The sequence below is a fragment of the Sardina pilchardus genome, chromosome 18 (genome assembly GCF_963854185.1).
Source record: "Sardina pilchardus chromosome 18, fSarPil1.1, whole genome shotgun sequence".
Taxonomy (NCBI): domain Eukaryota; kingdom Metazoa; phylum Chordata; class Actinopteri; order Clupeiformes; family Clupeidae; genus Sardina; species Sardina pilchardus.
In genome coordinates, this window is record NC_085011.1 from 8,583,308 (window position 1) to 8,600,815 (window position 17,508).

Below are 17,508 nucleotides of genomic sequence, written 5' to 3' on the forward strand. Positions count from 1 at the left end.
GAGAGGGAGGGGGGGGGGTTATCTGCGTCAGAGCTCCAGCCAATGCAGTCAGAGGATGGGGCAGACTCGAGCGGGAGACGCTGTCTCTGCCACTCACTGGGCCTGGCACAGCCTCATGTCCCCCACGTCAGAGAACTGGCACGCATTATTCCTGCCTCAACACACACACACACACACACACACACATATGCGCGCGCTCCCACAGACACACAAACACACGCACACACAGACACACAAACTCATGCGTGCACAGACACATACAAACACACAAACGGCATGCTGTAAAAGCATACTCAGAAGTGTACTTGTATTACTCATGCGTATACTTACGGCAAAATATGGGAACACATCATTCTCTCCCTCTGTCTCTGTCACTCTCACGCACATACACATTTACACCATAAGACACATATATACCGACATACATGCACAAGACGAATGAAATCATTTCATTGACAGATTCTACATCTGTAAAAAATAAAAACGAAGGTCTTAGACACAGACATACTGTAGGTTTGCAGGTGCGTGTCTCAACAAACAAACTCACACAAACACACACGCATTTCATGCACACATTTAGGCTTATATCTAAATAAAACGTCTGAAAAATGTGAAAAATAAGAAAATGACACAAACATCAAGGGTCACCAACCCAGACAACCCCACCACCCCACCTCTCTCTCTGCCCCTCTGATCTGGATAGAAGGGAGACTTTGATCTGTGATCACTTACCTCAGAATAACTAATGATAATAAGAAAGGGCTTAGTAGCACATTGTCTTCAATTGTGGACGTGGCATCAGAGAGTCGTGCCTGCAGTTGCAGTTCCTCTTATCCAGGCAGACCATTCTTGCACACACGCACACACACACACACACAGATTTACACACAAACATGCACGCACTCACACACACACATGCACAGGGATTTACACACACACACACACACACACACACACATCTGTGCGCAGAGATTTACACACACATACACACATGCACAGAGATTTACACACACACACACACACGTGTGTGCAGAGATTTACACACACACACATACACACATGCACAGGGATTTACACACACACACACACACACACACACACACATGTGTGTGCAGAGATTTACACACACATACACACATGCACAGAGATTTACACACACACACACACACATGCTGAGATTCCTCCCAACGTCAACACACAGAGAGGCTTTTCTGCTGCCCACTTTTGCATTTTAATTCCATGCATGTGGCCGCACTTCTCTGGCCATGCAGATGTAATCTTGGCCACACCAATAAAGCCATTAGAATTTAATTGAGCTGAAGCTCCGAGCGGCGGGAGGGCTGTGGGGGCCCAAGCGCTCCTGTAATTGGTGAGTGTGTGGCGACATCCCCTTACAACACCGCAGACAACAAGATGCTGCTTCAGCCTCTGACAACACACACCGCTCGCTAACTCGCACAGCCTCAGCCACTCATACCACCACTGGTCCTATTTCTCTGTCTCTCTCTGTCTCTTTCTCTCTCACACACACACGTCTCCTTCTCTCTCACACACACACACTCACTCTCACATACACTCACTCACACACACACACTCACACACACACACACTCTCACACACACACACACACACACACACACACACACACACACACACACACACACACACACACACACACACACACACACACACACACACACTCTCTCTCACACACACACACATACACACACACACACACACGATGACCACTGAGACCAGTGACCTGGAATCTTGCTGCTGCCATTACCATCCTGAATCATTGCCCTCATTAACTCTGAAAGCTAATTATGATGATGAGGGTACGTCACCACCTTGTGGATTTCAGGAGGGCTGCGAGGGAAAAAAAAACAAACACCGGATTTAAGCTCTATGTGCTCCTCGCTGCGGTCGCCGTGCGTCAGCAGGCATGTTAAAGGCTTCACTGTGCAATTAGATCAAAGCATACGTTACTACGAACACATGATGTCGAACGCACACACACCCACAGACACACGTGTACACACACACACACTCACGCTCATGGAGCATTTATTTCATACACACACCTCCCTTTCCACAAGCACGGAGTACACACTCACCACACATGAATAGTGGCTCAGAGGCCCGAGCTGAGCACATATGTTCACTATCAAACACAATATACACACTTCTCTCTCTTCAATCTCCCTGCTTGTAATAACAAGTCCTGTAAACACAAGGGATCACTGAAGATGTCCTTCAGGGGTCTGGTTTATACATAAACCAAATGTCTAAAGATGCACCGCTAAAAAAGAGCTGTATAAACATGAAGCGTAGCAAGTCACGTTTACCTCAAATATCAAATCACACAGACACATTTTTTTAAAAATATTCCAAACGCCAACAGCCCATTTCCACAGAATTTGTGTGTGTGTGTGTGCGATGTTTTTGTGACAGTCTCCGTTTATTGCCTTTCTAAGGGCCTGTGCCAACGAGCTGTTCTGTTCCTCAAATGCAATCCCTCTGCCTTTGAGATAAACGGCTGCAGTGTTGTCGGTGTGGAACTAAAGGTTGAGGGTGGAGTGCTGTGGTTTGAGTGACGTAAGGCAGAGCTCGCCGACTTCCCTCAAAGCGCCGTGTCAACGACTGCACGTCCTGTGTGTCGAAACAAAGCCCCAAGGGCCAAAGGGGGTGACCCCAGGGAGAGTACGTTCCTCTGTGGCACGAACAATCTGTGGTCCCTTGTGTACGTGTGTGTGTGCGTATGTTAGTGATTTGGGGGGGGGGGGGTTGTTCGCTACACAAGTCTCTTACTTTTCTCTGTCTATTTTGCTCTCACAGGTGATATCAAAGTACGCATGAAATTGAAACACACACACACACACATACATGCAAATGTAAAAAATAACGCACACACACTCACTCCCGCTTTCTTTTTGCACAGCCACACATCAATGCATGTGAATAAACTGTGAAGTCACTTCCTGGATGTACAGTACATACATCCTAATGGAGGTGCAGTCTGGGTCGCTTGACTGCGGTGTCCCCAGTACGGGCCTTAACTGGCTGACAGATGAGCAATGTCACGTATCCTTGTTATAGGACTTCCTGAGAGCATGAAGACACTTTGTGTACAAGGTACAAGGAGATCCTGACCAGGCCCAGTTCTCTGGAAAGTGCATACCATTCTGACTAAGGTGATCCTTAAACAATGGTAATATTCTAGTTTCTTTCCCTCTTAAGGCTTTTTTTCTGTCACCTTTAAATGGATAGGTCTAGATATTAATCAAGATTTATAACAGGTTTTTATGACATCTTTACCCTCATTTCTGTTGATAAAATGCATGCATGACTGGAGACATTAAGTCTACACATTGTTGAATAACTTGAATCAACAAATTGACCCAGAATTCTCAAAAAAAAAATACTAACGCTGAAATATGTCAAAATAGGACGTAATCACACAAGTAATTGATTAAATCCATATTCAGCGTGGTGAAAATTTTATTATTTAGCTCAAATATGAAAAGGCATATACTCAATATGTAAGAATGAAGAATATGCAAAAGCTAAAGTAATAATAATAAAAAAAAAAGATCTGCTGAGATAGACAAGGACGAGAGAGAGACGTGATATCTGATTTTCCAAGCTGCCGCTTAGGCTCTCCAGTCTTCACATGAAAGATGCCAGAATGAAGCTGCCAAACACAAAGAGGCTGAATCATAGGTGAGAAATGTGAGCGATGACGTCTGTGCCTGTCAGTCTTTTGGTGGTGCGGTAGCCACCGTAACAGGCCCAGACACACACACACACACATAATAGCGGCTCTTCCTGAGTGCCACTTGTACTTACTGGCTCACTGTATCAGAGGAACACACAGAAGAACACCGTAAGAACACACACGCTCATTAAGTCAACCACATAGTGGAGAGCCGGAGCCCTGTGGGACATGCTCATGACATCATACAGACAGGCAGGCCTGAACCTGTCACATTACAGTATATGGGAACCGCTCCTCGGCGTCAGTCAGTGGCTTTGATTCATATTGTTTCAGCACTGTGACATGCTTAATTAAACCTGTTATGATGTATCTGTTACAAAGAAGATTATACTGTTGTTGTTGTTTTCTTAACTTACCTACATATGCCAATGCTTGCATAAACCAATTAAATTTACCTTGCTTAAACTAAAATAAACATCTTGCCCTTTCTTCAGAACGTGGATTCATTTTTTAATAATTATCCCCTACTCATTCTGAATGAATAGCCTACATTTCCTCAACAAAGGTTTGGGCCTCAGTAGCCTATATGAAAATTCAGGACAGTAATCCTTTTTATTAAAAACAAATGAACATTCTGTACAAGTCTATAAACACTGTAGCAACTTTTATTTAAAATGTCACCATTGGTGCGCGAATTTAACAAACGTACGTGAATGACAAAATGCTCATATGCCCTTCAAACAGGTCATTCTTACTGACGCTTTCACGCCATCTACTGTTCAAAATAATAATAATAAAATGGCCTCATTGAGGGTCTCGCCACATTGAAACAATCTTTCCCACAAGAAAATCGTTAGATGTGTGTAATGTAAGGAAGGGGATTGCCCATCTAAGATTAAGTAGGAAATGCATGCTGATTTTCCCTGAACAGTTCCAGAGAACGTTGCACATGCAACTATCCGTTTTCTAGGGTAGGCCTAGACTAGCCGACTGCTTGGAACGTCTAAAGCATTGTTGGGTAGCCTAATACAATATTTGCCATAATTCTCGTATTTTATAAAATGACATGTGAAGTCCTGTAGAAGCAATACATTCCCACATAATGCCGCTGGGCGGCAACGTTGTTCCAGAGGTTATAGCTATATGAGCGTCACTCCCCATAAAGAAAAGAGCAGCCTAAAATCAAGCGTGCAAAATAGTCTGCAAATTCTAACCACAAAATAGCCTACATGTTAATGGAATTTACATAATCGTGCCAATACGTGTGCAACGTATAGGCCTAAAATGACAGTTGCTTGTTTAATTAAAAGATTTTCGGTAACAATAGGTGTTATTTATTACAAGATAATTGTATATGCTTTCATCTACGCCTTTCCTTTAAGATTGTTAACAAAATATACGGGCCTATGTGGTGAGCACAGCTTGTTCGGATAAAGCTCGCTAGCGACAAACCACAGGCCAGCACACTGACGTCAAGAATGTGGCAACTGAACTTGCGATCTGCCAACCTTGCCGGGCACGCGTCCAACAACATGCGACTACAATGCAATAATCTAAGCTCTTAAACATCTGACTTTTTAATAATAAATGAGAAGGCATTTCAGAAACACGACATACAATATCACATTTTCAAGTTCTCCCTCTCTCTATTTCAAACACGCAAACACACGCACAAACACGAAGGCGCCTAGCGCACCCACTCACAGAAACAGACTGCAGATTAGCCCGGGTTTAAGCACTTAGCCTTTCTTTTTAAACATCATTTCTGTGTCCAATGTTTTGTAAACATCACGAGGACCACCCAGCGCTGTGAGACAATTTAATATTTAAACCCAATATCAAGTGAGTCCTTCTGTATTAATAATGTAGATGTAGGCTATAGCCTACAGTGTGTATTTTCATCAGCTGGTGAATCTCTTCTTTTTAAGAATATAAGCCTCTTTGGACAATATCCAGTCTGTGGCCTACTAGTGTAACCACATGTCACAAATGAAGAGCAAACTCAGACCAACCACAGTACAAATGTGGGACCTAGCACATGTTTGATGTCAATGCTGAGAGGAACCACTTCAGGATCGGGTACTAAAGAGTCTTGATGTTTGACTTCTGCTATTAGGGCTGGCCTATGCCATTTTAACATGGACAAGGAGAGAGTGGGTGTGAGTGGGGAAAACCACAACATGTTTTTGTTCTATTCAAAGACATTCACTGTAATTTACCATTATACTTCTAAAACTCAGATATGCAATTGGACAAACAGTGGATGTATTCCAGTTAGTTACACCTGGAGCCCAAGACCAAGTTTCATAGCAGGAAATTAGAGTACCTTACCCTACCCGATCTTATGCACCCTACTTTAAAATCACTTGTTGGAAAGCAGGCAAAGAAGAGGCCAGATACTCCTGCACTACAAACCCTCATAGGTGGCTGACACTGGGGTGAAAATTGCCACCAAAAACAGCCTTTTCAGCAGGGCTGCAAGAGGCATTGCATCTGCACTCTGTGGCCACGTGTGAGCCCTCCATTTCCAGATGTTACACAGAAAGCCACAGATTGGATGGCAAATGATTTTCCCCATCTCCCTCCAGTGCTTGATAACTGGACGGACTGTTCCACATGACCAGTGATGGACCTTGTGGTGAATGAATGACTGAATGAATGAACAGGCCTATCCAGCAACCCAGATCCAAACAGGTAGATGTGCTGTGCCCTTTGACAAGGCAAACAACCTTTTTGGGCCAAGGACTCGACACACTGCCCATTGTGTACATGAAGCCAGACCAGAGCAATCTGGTCAGTCAGTCAGACAACAAAAATTAAAATAAACTAATCAGAAATATATGATTGGAATGCTAAGAGTACCATTTATGTTTTGAGAACCAAGAGGTTATTTCAATAAGTGTATCAGTGGCTAAAGAAGACACCACACCACTTCCACCAAATTAATTTACAGACTAGCAGGTCCACAAGGTTCTGCATGATGTCTTTTGTACTCCTGTTCACCTGGTGTTCAGCATCCCAACAAAGTTAGGAGTGACTGTGAGTATGATTCAGCCTGGAGAAACAACCCGCAGTTGCGTCAGTGCATGCTTGAGATTATGATGTATAAGCTCCTGTACTGAAGACTGCCATAATCCTGAGCATGAACAGCACTGAGGAATGGGCCAGCCCTGGAAGACTCCACACAGAGGAATAATGCAAGCTAGACGTAGGAACTAGCAAGATCATGGGAGTTAAGCATTGTCTTGGTCGGGTGCTGATTCTGTTCCACAAATGCTTATCTGGCAAGGGGCAGGCTTTACACAATGACAGAGGAATTACAGTTAGGGACACTGTTGAATACAACCGATGCCTGTGCTGATGGTGTCAGTATAAAAGGACATTTCTTTGGAATAGAGTAAATTATCTTCTTTGAAAGTGAGTAAATAACTGCATTTGAACTGCACCCCTCGCTCACAGATTAAAAAAAAAATATATGTTTGCTGTAGTTCAGAAAAGACTCGGTAAGTTTACCAATTTCAGTTTCATGTCACTGCTGGTAACACCTGTTGGAATGCATCCACAGACCCACTCTCAATCTCAGAGATTTGAACATCTGTCTGGTGTCAGCTGGGTTAAAAGTTCATGAGAGCTTAATCCAAAAATAGTAATTGACTCGCATGATCGCTTCAGGAATCAAACTCAGTCCGATCAATCTGATTGTCAGGTGGCCACGTACAAACCAATTCTTATGTGAAATGCACCTGATATCAAAACAAACACATTCACCAAACTCTTTTGAGGGGGGTCTTTGATAGATAGCATGTAGAAAAAACATAGCTTCAAATCTGGACTACAATAGAAAAGATACAGGAACGATATGGATCACCCATTGTCAACCAAAATATAAAGTCACAAATTCAATATCCTTACTAAACTCTATAGCAATACCACCATATATACATATTATAAGAGATTCAATGGCCTATAACTGAGAAAACCAATTTTTCGGCAGTGTTTTTTCTATTTCTGCCATCATTCACACAAAGCCACATACTGTATTGTCTAATGATCTTATAGGCCTTTTGATGTTTGGCTACTTCTTAAATTGTACCTGATATAGTGTATTGTGAGATGGTTATACATCCTTGCCCATTCACAGACAAACAAAATGTGTTAGTGTTTTAACATGAATGAACAAATCAAACAATTCCCATCCCAGATGATATGATATATACAGTACATATGTAAGCTAAAACATATTAAACTCTAAAACTCTACTAGTGTGTAGGCATCACTGTGCCCAAGAGAGGAAAATGATTCCTTCCAGGCATTTAATTAGAGTCCCCCCCAGGAGAGCCCAGTGGGTTAGAGGTGAAAATATCACTTTGCCATCATTACCGAATAGCTCAGCGTGACTCACACCAAACCCCCCCCCCCCACACACACACGGTTTGCATCTGTGTGCAGTGGAGAGTTGCCCTGGACAGTGGCAACACATAGGCATCTCAAGTGCCAAAAATGCCATTATTAGAATCATAGATTAAAGCCATGATTGAACCTTTGAAGAGGATCATTTTTTTACATGCCTTTTTAGTGTTCCACAATAAATGCTGAAAAGAAAAATACATCAGTTTTTTCCTCACAGTAAGGTCATATGTTATGCTCTAGGGGCTGTATTTGTGAATGCCGTTTGAGAAGGCTATGCATTTTTCAGCAGATACTTGTCTACCATGTAGATTCATGACGCTATCAGATTAATAATTAAAACGGTCATGCACATATGAGCTGTAGTGGGTGGGTCTACTACGTCATTCACATCTCTGTGTATGACCTTGCCTACGCTCGTCTACAGCCAAGTGTAATTGCGTCATGAGAAGTGCAGACCAGCTCTGGATTCAATCCCAAACCCTTAGATAAGGGAGAATGAGACCATTTGGGAAACGCGCAAACCATTTTCCAGAACAGCCTTCCGACTCGCCTCCACTGAAAATAATGCAATAATCTACTTTGGCTTTATTATAGTATTATACAACAGTTGATCAAACTATTTGCTAAAGACCACCTCTGGTGAATGTCAAGTTTTTAACCTTGTAAACATGTTAACCTTGTTTGTATGTCTACTACATTTTACAAGATATATCATAGGTGAATTAAGTAGGCAATAGGCTCATGCGATTGCAAGCAACGCAGCACAGATTTGGCTGAGCTTTTGCCCAATGCAAACTTGCCTCATATTCAGTGCCGGGGATTTTTACTTTGGATCTACGTTTCGGCCAATCACATTCACAGCCTAGGTGGATCAATTCTGGCATCAGTCCATTACTACACCATAAGGGTAAAGAACCAATCCTGAGTACCTGGGGAAGGGACTTCTTTTAAAGATGGTTTTCTAAAGATGTAAACAAGCTAACTATTATGTCAGCAGTGATGGGTATTCATGATACATGTACTGTATTTAACATATGCATTTCAAATGGCAATAGTATTTTGTCATTTGGATTTGGTTGAAAAAATGGCGGTGCATTTTGTGTCAAATTCTTTTGGTGATGTGACGACATCATAAAAGCGCAAAACAATCAATATAGCATTTGTCCAGACTTGATGTGATCAGAATATTGAGATTCAAGAAGATGATCCAGAGCAAGATTAGTAAGCTGTAGGTTGCTCTCATACACAACACACTCCCTCTCAGACAAACCCACTCACCCACTCACTCAACCACATGCTTGCTCTTGCACATTCCCTCTGACATTGGGTAACTTATTTTTCTTGAGAATCTCAGTAGGCAAATTAACATGATCATCCGATCAAAACACATGGAACCGGTTATGTGATTGCCCTGTAACATTGCTCACCTAAAGCAACGCAATGAAAAAAATCGTATTCATCCCCTGTATAAATTATTTGTTTTGACTGTTTGCAGATAGCATGTCTTGTAGGCAGAGAAAAGCTGTTGCTTTCAAACACTGTCCAATCAGTGTCCTGATTATGTTCCGTTCATGCTGTTAAAGAGTATTTTCAAAATACATAAATAGTAGTTCATTTTGATCCATGGCATTGTTACTGTATCTTGTTTATTTTCATACATAGCATGGCTACATTTAGTTTATTTTGATACATGGTATGGCTACTGTAGGCTATTTAGGTTTTTTTGTTACGGTACACTTAAAATGTAAAGCCCCTGCCCCCACACTGCCAAAAAAAGCACATTTTGGCGCAGTATGTTCATCACTTATAGGCCTACCTGAACTGAACCCATAGCTCAAGCATTAATTGTAGGCTGATTGTAGATTTTAGATTGTAGATATAGCTTTTGGCATGATACAATGGGGTGGGTCAGTTTCACGGCTCAGCCTCTTTTCTTTCGGTAATAGGCTACGCTACAGCATGACTGCTACGTTCTGCTACTTCTACAGCTAAGTTGTTATGTTATGTTTGAGCCGTGATTGGCCATTTTCCTGACTAAATACATCATTGTCGAGAAAGATGGATAAAAGTGCCAAACAGTAGGCCTATGCAGATGAAATAGTCAGTTAGGTCTACAAATAATTTCATGATATGACATTTCAATAGCCAACAATTTGAAGTCAATTATTAATGCCCATGTACCACTAGCCTGGAAAGCAAGACTCATTCACAAAGTCAATAAAGTCTGGTCACTTACGATGATTGGAAATCGTTTACAATGGCAGCATGGTGACGGGAATAAACATAGTGTTAACTTTTAAAGGTAGGGTAGAAGATCCTGGAAAATGATTTCAGCACAGCTGCATTTTGAAAATACACAGGTCAAAAGTCCCAACCCCTTTCTTCAGACTTCCCCCGAAGTCACGCCTCCAGAGTACAGGAACGTGCAATGCTTGTTCACAAGTGGGAGGGAGGAGCAGATTGCAGTTTGATAGATGCATCAGAATCCAATCATCGTTAACAGTCCGTTCAGTATGATTGGATAGTGTTTTTCCTGGATTATTCGTTCTAGAGGCCACTAAAGCTTTTCATTTTTGTGTCAAAACTTTTAATTAATTGTTTGGGGTGTGAAGAGTATTTCAAGCAATATGTTAAAAAATGCTCCAGAGAGCATGCTCCAAACATCTCCTACCCCACCTTTAAATCATTGGTCCAACTTAATCATTCACATTATTCAGGGATTCCTGAAGTTACTTCCTCCTTCACCTAAACTTTACAAACTGACAAAAAACAGCATTAGTAGCCAGAAAACAATCTATGCGAGCCTACCTTTGCTGCAAATAAATGTAGACATTCTTCCAACTGCAATTTTTGATGTTAGCAGGCATTGCTCCTACCGTTTACCCCATGGAGGTATTATAAGAACTGGAGAAAGTGAACAAGTCCCGCCCCCATTCATTTCAATGGGAATGCTAAGCTAGTGAAAAATGCCAAAATTGAAAGATTTTTTCAGGCTTCAACATGGCGTTTCAAGGGGCTTGTTTCCGGTGCCGTTTTGCTTAGCCAATTAAGTGGCAGGTTACTGATTGACGTAAGGTACAGAAGGAGAGCTCGTGCCCACACTAAGCTCGTGCATGAGCTGAGACTGGAACAGCCACCAATCAGCATCTGATCGGCATGAGGAGAAACGGCACCGGACATGATGTATTTCTGGAAAATGGCGACAAGGAAGTTCCTTGCTAATCGGCGAAGCTAATCAGTCAAATCCTGACTCCCTGGTTTACCCCTCTCGTTGCTAATTGGGCAGGTAGTCTGCCGACCTAGGGAAACGCTAGTGAACTATGTTGTTCCAGACTAGTATCTCCCTGAAAGGAGATCTAGTGTGGGTGTAGCTAGGCTAACATAGCACACCGTTTGGGAGACACTAGAAGAGATTTAAGGGTGTAGTAAACTATAACAAATTTATTACACAGACTACTGGAGTCCTTCTTAAATTTCTGATCGGATGAGGGCATTCCGAGTGGAAATGTCTCGGACATCCCTATCGAAGATTCAAGAATTCTTGCTTGTAATCACGATACAACTCCTGACGTATTTCACACATTGTATCGTTTTAGAGTCGATTGATAGTGCACGTTACATCCCTTACAGTAAGTGAGTGAGAAAATGGAGTAAATGGAGAAGAGCGAAAGTTCAGATTAAAGAGTCACTTCACCCCATAACTCCACCCACTTCACATTTCTGAAAACGGCTTTCAAAATGGGCGAGACGTTCTGAAATTTGGAGAGAGAGTGCATCACTGCTGCAACCAATCAACCATGGTGATTTCGTGTCAATCTGGGAATGAGTGCTGCAGACATGGCTTATCACAGGTAGGCTAATCAGGGCAGCAGGTGTTGGGGCGTTTCAGTCCTAATTTGTAATGACCCGGTGACGTAGTGTCGGACTAGAAGTACAGGACAACGTCAGCATTCCAATAGTATTTTGGACCAACATGCCATGGCATGTTTTCAAACGGTAGTATGCGCGAGAGAGCAATATCTCCAATACAAAATCAGACGAAATGTTACTTTTGTCGAGAAACACGATTTTTGTCAATATTAACCCTGGTAATAGTACAGTTCACTACTTATGAGTATTTTCAATCAATCAACAGCTCAAAAAAACTATTTTAGGGTGCAGTGACCCTTTAACGGTAGGACAATCAAGTATACAAATTGCTGTGCACATACAGCCTCTCTCACACCAACTTGGCTATTTTTCATTGATTGGCAACAGTAGATTCCATTGATTGGAACTATTTTGAAGGGTGGAGGATGATTATGTTGATGTCAATGGTTCAGATGCTTTTGCCTGAAGCAACTTACAATGACATCAAAATGACACAAAAATCTAAATAAATGATAGAAAACAGAATTTAATGTCTTTAAACTTGATTAGGCTAGTTGTAAGTGGAACTGTGATCGTGGCATTGGTAAAGGATAGACCCATATCCTAGCTTGGGTGGTAGCTGAATTTAGCCCCACCCACAACATTTGAGGTCAGGAAGTTCGGTCTGGCATTGCACCGTTGGGTTGGAACTATGCTCGAAACAGAGCTGTTCACTTTCGTCAAGGTAAAACAGCATGTTTGTGTGTTGTTCCCTCGTTTGTTTGAAATCTCTGTTTGCCCATTGGGTTTGCGACACCCTTTCCCAGCTGCTAATGGCATGTTTGTAGCATCGGTTAGAACTATTTTTTTTAAAAAGATGGGGAAATAGCCTTCCCTGCGACATATTTTGTTGTCTTAAAATTTCACTATCAGGTATTGTACAAGATACTGACATCGCAATAACTCAAACCCAGAAGATATAGCTAAGCTATAAGCTATAAGCGATTCCGTTGCTCTGTTTAGTTACAGTAGGTCTATCCAATGAGTGTAGAGGCATTCCCCCTGCCCTGTATTGGTTGACACACGCCCCATAATTACATCCCAATGGAGCTATATCGGACTCATATTCTGTCTTGTGAGTATGACAACATCAGGCCCATAACCCATACAAGCCAACACGTGCCAAATTGCTTAAATATTCCTTCATGGCCTATCCACCAATACCTTTGAACCAGTGTAGCAGCGGGTACCACCGGAGACATTCACCTGGAAGCGTTAATTGTTACTGTTAGCTATTAGTTTTAGACAAAAATCCTCAGCTTAAAAATGTTCAGTGAATAAGCGAAAATCATTTGTTCTCTTAATCACACCTGTCAGTGGTTCCACAGTTCCATTTGACCAAGTCTCACGATAAGTTTGATAGCTAGCCTATCTGATCCCAGTCTTTTCTCAACCTATTCACCACAAATACTGGAATTGATGTTACATGTTATGGTTCGTAATATTGCTCAGATCGATTACTCTCAACATGTTCCTCAAAACTGTGAAGAAGAAATGAGAATGTTCGCATAGTTAGTATCCGGGCCAAACGGGCCAAAAGGTAACTCCGATGAAATCTGAAACAGTATCCCTATTTTCCTAATTGTACACTTGGTTTCCCTGCCCTCACTAAATCAGCCATATTGTCCATAAAATGCCCCAGTAAAAAGATGACCGCATTTCAGAAGTGATTGCTTTATGGCTTGTGGAAATGTTTGCTTGGATTATGTCACCTCCCCAGCAGACTGCCCCACCCTAAACTAGACCAGTCCAAATCACTTCAGGCTGCAACAACATAGTGCTCCAAATTTGTCATCTCTGACATTTGCCATTTCTTTAGTGTCGTTACTGAGACAGACTTCAGTTAACAATGTACACCCTTTGTTTACTCACTGTTGAAGTATTAATATAATTAACAATTAGCTGAAATATTTTACTGCTTAAAGAAATGCAAATTCTGTATATTCAGTTCTTGTTTTCCACTAAACAAAATATATGTAGTGATGAGAGCTTTTCAGCAGTTATTCAAATGTCACTCTTTACTAAATGTTTTACATCCATTGTTTCACAATGTAACAGTTGTGGTGTTAGTGATGTTATGATAAAAAGATAATACATTAATAGATTGGTCTAAAATGTCAATGAACAGCTCACCTCAGAGTGTTTGTGATTCGCTCTACTCTGTGTGGTTAACATCGAATAATGATGCCTGCAAACTGTAGCCTATGGATTACAACAATTCATTTTTTAGTTCCTACTGTTTCCACGAAAAACACACACAACACTAGACTGATATGGCAAACCTCGGAGAGCAACACCTTGCTTTGACAGGTCCAGTCTTCAGTCCAGTAGGGCAGACAAAAAAACCTTTGTGGCCCTGATATGAATCTCAATACCCCCCTTTCAATGCTTCCTCTACTCCAGCCATGGAAATCAGAGAGAACAAAACAGGGTATGGGATGAGAATGCAGGCCAGGCTTTGGCGGATGACAGTAGCTAGGCTACTGTAAGCCTGTTGGTCGCCAAGAATAGTGGATTCATTCCATGCTATGTCTGAGGAGTAGAAAATATTCCCTTCTGTGGCTACCTGCATCATTGCTTTCACAAGAGAAACTGGGTAAAATGTCTGCCAATTGTGAAAATGGGTGATGTGGCTGTGGACATTTGCTCATACTTTGGCCTTACACATGAAGAAGGACAAAAAACATTGAAAAAACATTGCATAGCGATTTGTTCACGTTTACGCATATACTAATATAAGATAATATGCCTGATATATTAGTGTTTATATTTGTGTTTTTGCATGTGCGTTATCTATGTGTGTGTCGCTGCATATGTTCCTGACAAAGTGCAGGTGGAAATTTGTGCAACGTATGCACTCCAAACAGGCCCAGATGCCAGGCTCCGCAGGCTAAGGAAGTGCCTGGTTCTCCCTCAGCACATGCCAAGGGAAACTCTCTCTTTGGCCTGAGCCCAGACAATGTGGCCAACAACGATGCTGGCAGGTCACTCAATGGGTGTAAACAGCAGAACTGGGATCTCATTGCCAGTGTGATGCATGTTACCTGCCAGCCTTCTGACTGGTGACCTTGACATAGTGAAATTGTTCTTTGTAGAGTTTAAAATGATTCAATCTTTGAACAAATGATCAGATTAATACAGCAAGGCCAGGAAGCAAATAGAAAACCATATAACGTTTGAACGGTTTGCATGGTGGATTATTCCTAATGGACAGTCATTTGAATAATCCTATATAGGCTACTCCTATATGTAACTTGGGAATGATAACGAGAACAATTGACGTATTGTGAAGTGGCAGTCTCGTTTCAGTGACGTAATGGTATGTGCAGGAATTATGGCTGAAAGGCCTGATTCAAACTAGTACAACACGGTTTCAAACTGTGGAAATTTATATAATTTTGTATTTTAACGTTTATTTTTTGTGTTTTTCTTGAGTTTTTAATAATATTTGTTATTAATTTATTACATAAACATAGACTATGCTAAAGTCGTTTTAAAAACGGCAAGATAAATAGCTTTAAATGCAACCTCTTCACCGCGTATTCACCTGTGACCCGTGCGTGAACAGAGCAGAGTTGCCAGCTGAGAGGACTGTAAATAGTGAAGGAGTTCATACCTTCATCACTGTCGCTCGCAGGCATTGAGCCCTCTGCTTTCGTTAGGTCGCCGCCGTCGTCAGGAGTTTTTCTTTTCCTCGACATTTGTTTTTCTTGCTCGCTTTCAGATGATGCCTCCTCCTTAGATTTGTTCTATGCCGGCTGCGGAAAGGTGGTTGAAATCGAGACCCTTTTTGTTTAGATAAGCACATGTAACTGGCAGGATGGCGTGTGGAGAAATACCAGCAAGCCACAATCTCATTCATTCAGACTCTTCTGTTTCCTCTGCCAGTCTGTTAGGCTACTTCCAAAGTTGGCAGTGCGGATGCACGGCACCAGAAGACGATAGAAGTTGCACCATGTAATTGGAAAAATTAAAAAGTGTGTGCCTCTCTGAACAATGAGAGGTGTTGCAGTAGAAGTAATTATCTGGAAATCACGTGTGTCCAAAATCATATTCCACTGTGATCAGCGTGAGAGTACGCAGCGTTGACAATTCATTGCTCTGCCATATCGTCCCTGTTCGTAGTAGGCCTACAACATGCGCCCAATGAGTCTTATAAATGTTGGTCTTCCACTGTAGCACTTTCATCAACTTAATCTGCATGATCAGCGATTACCCAAATTGAAACTGGTTGCTGAGTTGATCTTTTTATGATTCTGTCACTTCAGTAGCATAGCCTACAGCTTGGCATAGGAAAACACCACTTTCAGCATTTCACTGAAACTAAAATGTAAGCCAATCTCTGATCTCGGCGATCGGTGCGTGGTCCTATGGTAGCCCGCCCCTATGCCAGGGCACTCTCAACATCTAACAGCGTCACTAGAGACCGATAGAAATGCCGTCGCACGCGCGCGCACTAGACAGTAGGAGGCAGATGCGCTGAACATCTGTGCCGTGAGGGAGAATCTCTGTAGATCCCTCCCCCAAAGTTTCGCCTCGCTCAAGCAAAACAACGTGAACCTTCTAATAATGTGAACGCCTGGTTGTAATGTGGCTTTAATGACACTATCTCCACTCCGTTGGATCACCAAAGAAGACTCTTCTTTTGTCTTATTTGGGCTCTTCATAAAACTTACCAGTCCAGTTGCTAGGGAAACACAAGTCGACCGAGCCGGCATCGTTCACCGCCTGTTCTCGATATCCTTGAATCGCGCAGTATCGGGTTTGCCTACCTGTTGTGAGAGTCCCAAACCTTGACAGTCAGGCTGCTAAAACGAAATGCTGCAACTTTGAGTTTTGCCGTAAATAAAGGGTCCAGCAGATATAAGATGTTCTTTCCATTCAGCAGACTCTGACGTCAGCACCTCCCTTCGCAAATGATGCCAAGGCTTCAGCTCAGATTGACTCAAATGATAACAGTCGTGTGTTTTACGCAAGAAACACAAGGTTTCACATTCGTCTGGTTCCACAGTAGCCCACTTACAGACTACAGACTCGAATCTCGAATTACAGACTCTCTCGATAGGTTTGGCTAAAGAGGGAAAACAATACATTTTCCTACTTTATAAAATATGTTGAAGACTTTCCCTAAATGCGGTTTCTAAAGAAAAGATACCGGGAAACCCAAATCCTATAGGCTACTCACGCAGTTATGCTGCGTGATCCGTTACTTGCAGACGCTTAGTATGGGGATTCGTTTTCAAAAGTCGATCTGTTAATATAGCCTAGCCCAATTCAGACTTGTTTAAAGAATGCACACCTGTTGTTTAGGGAAGCGCTTTTGACCCCTAGTGGCTAACCGATGCTTATCATTAGACTTTTTACATGACGCGTTTAGACGGGTAGATAGTTTATGTCTATCTAGCTAGGCTGTTATTCATACACTGCTCTATTCATGTCTGAATTAGCTGCTGTTCATTTTGTCATTTGCA

General features: G+C 42.0%; 1 protein-coding gene across 1 annotated transcript in view; it reads right to left on the bottom strand.

Annotated features, from left to right (window-relative positions):
* The window catches only part of pde10a (phosphodiesterase 10A), a 91,852-nt gene extending 75,399 nt beyond the window's left edge, over positions 1–16,453 (bottom strand). Inside the window, exon 1 of the mRNA XM_062519022.1 lies at positions 15,654–16,453. Coding sequence (XP_062375006.1) covers positions 15,654–15,738 — 85 coding nt within the window. The 5' untranslated portion in view covers positions 15,739–16,453. The remainder of the gene's footprint in view (positions 1–15,653) is intronic.
* Between the last annotated feature and the right edge of the window lie 1,055 nt (positions 16,454–17,508).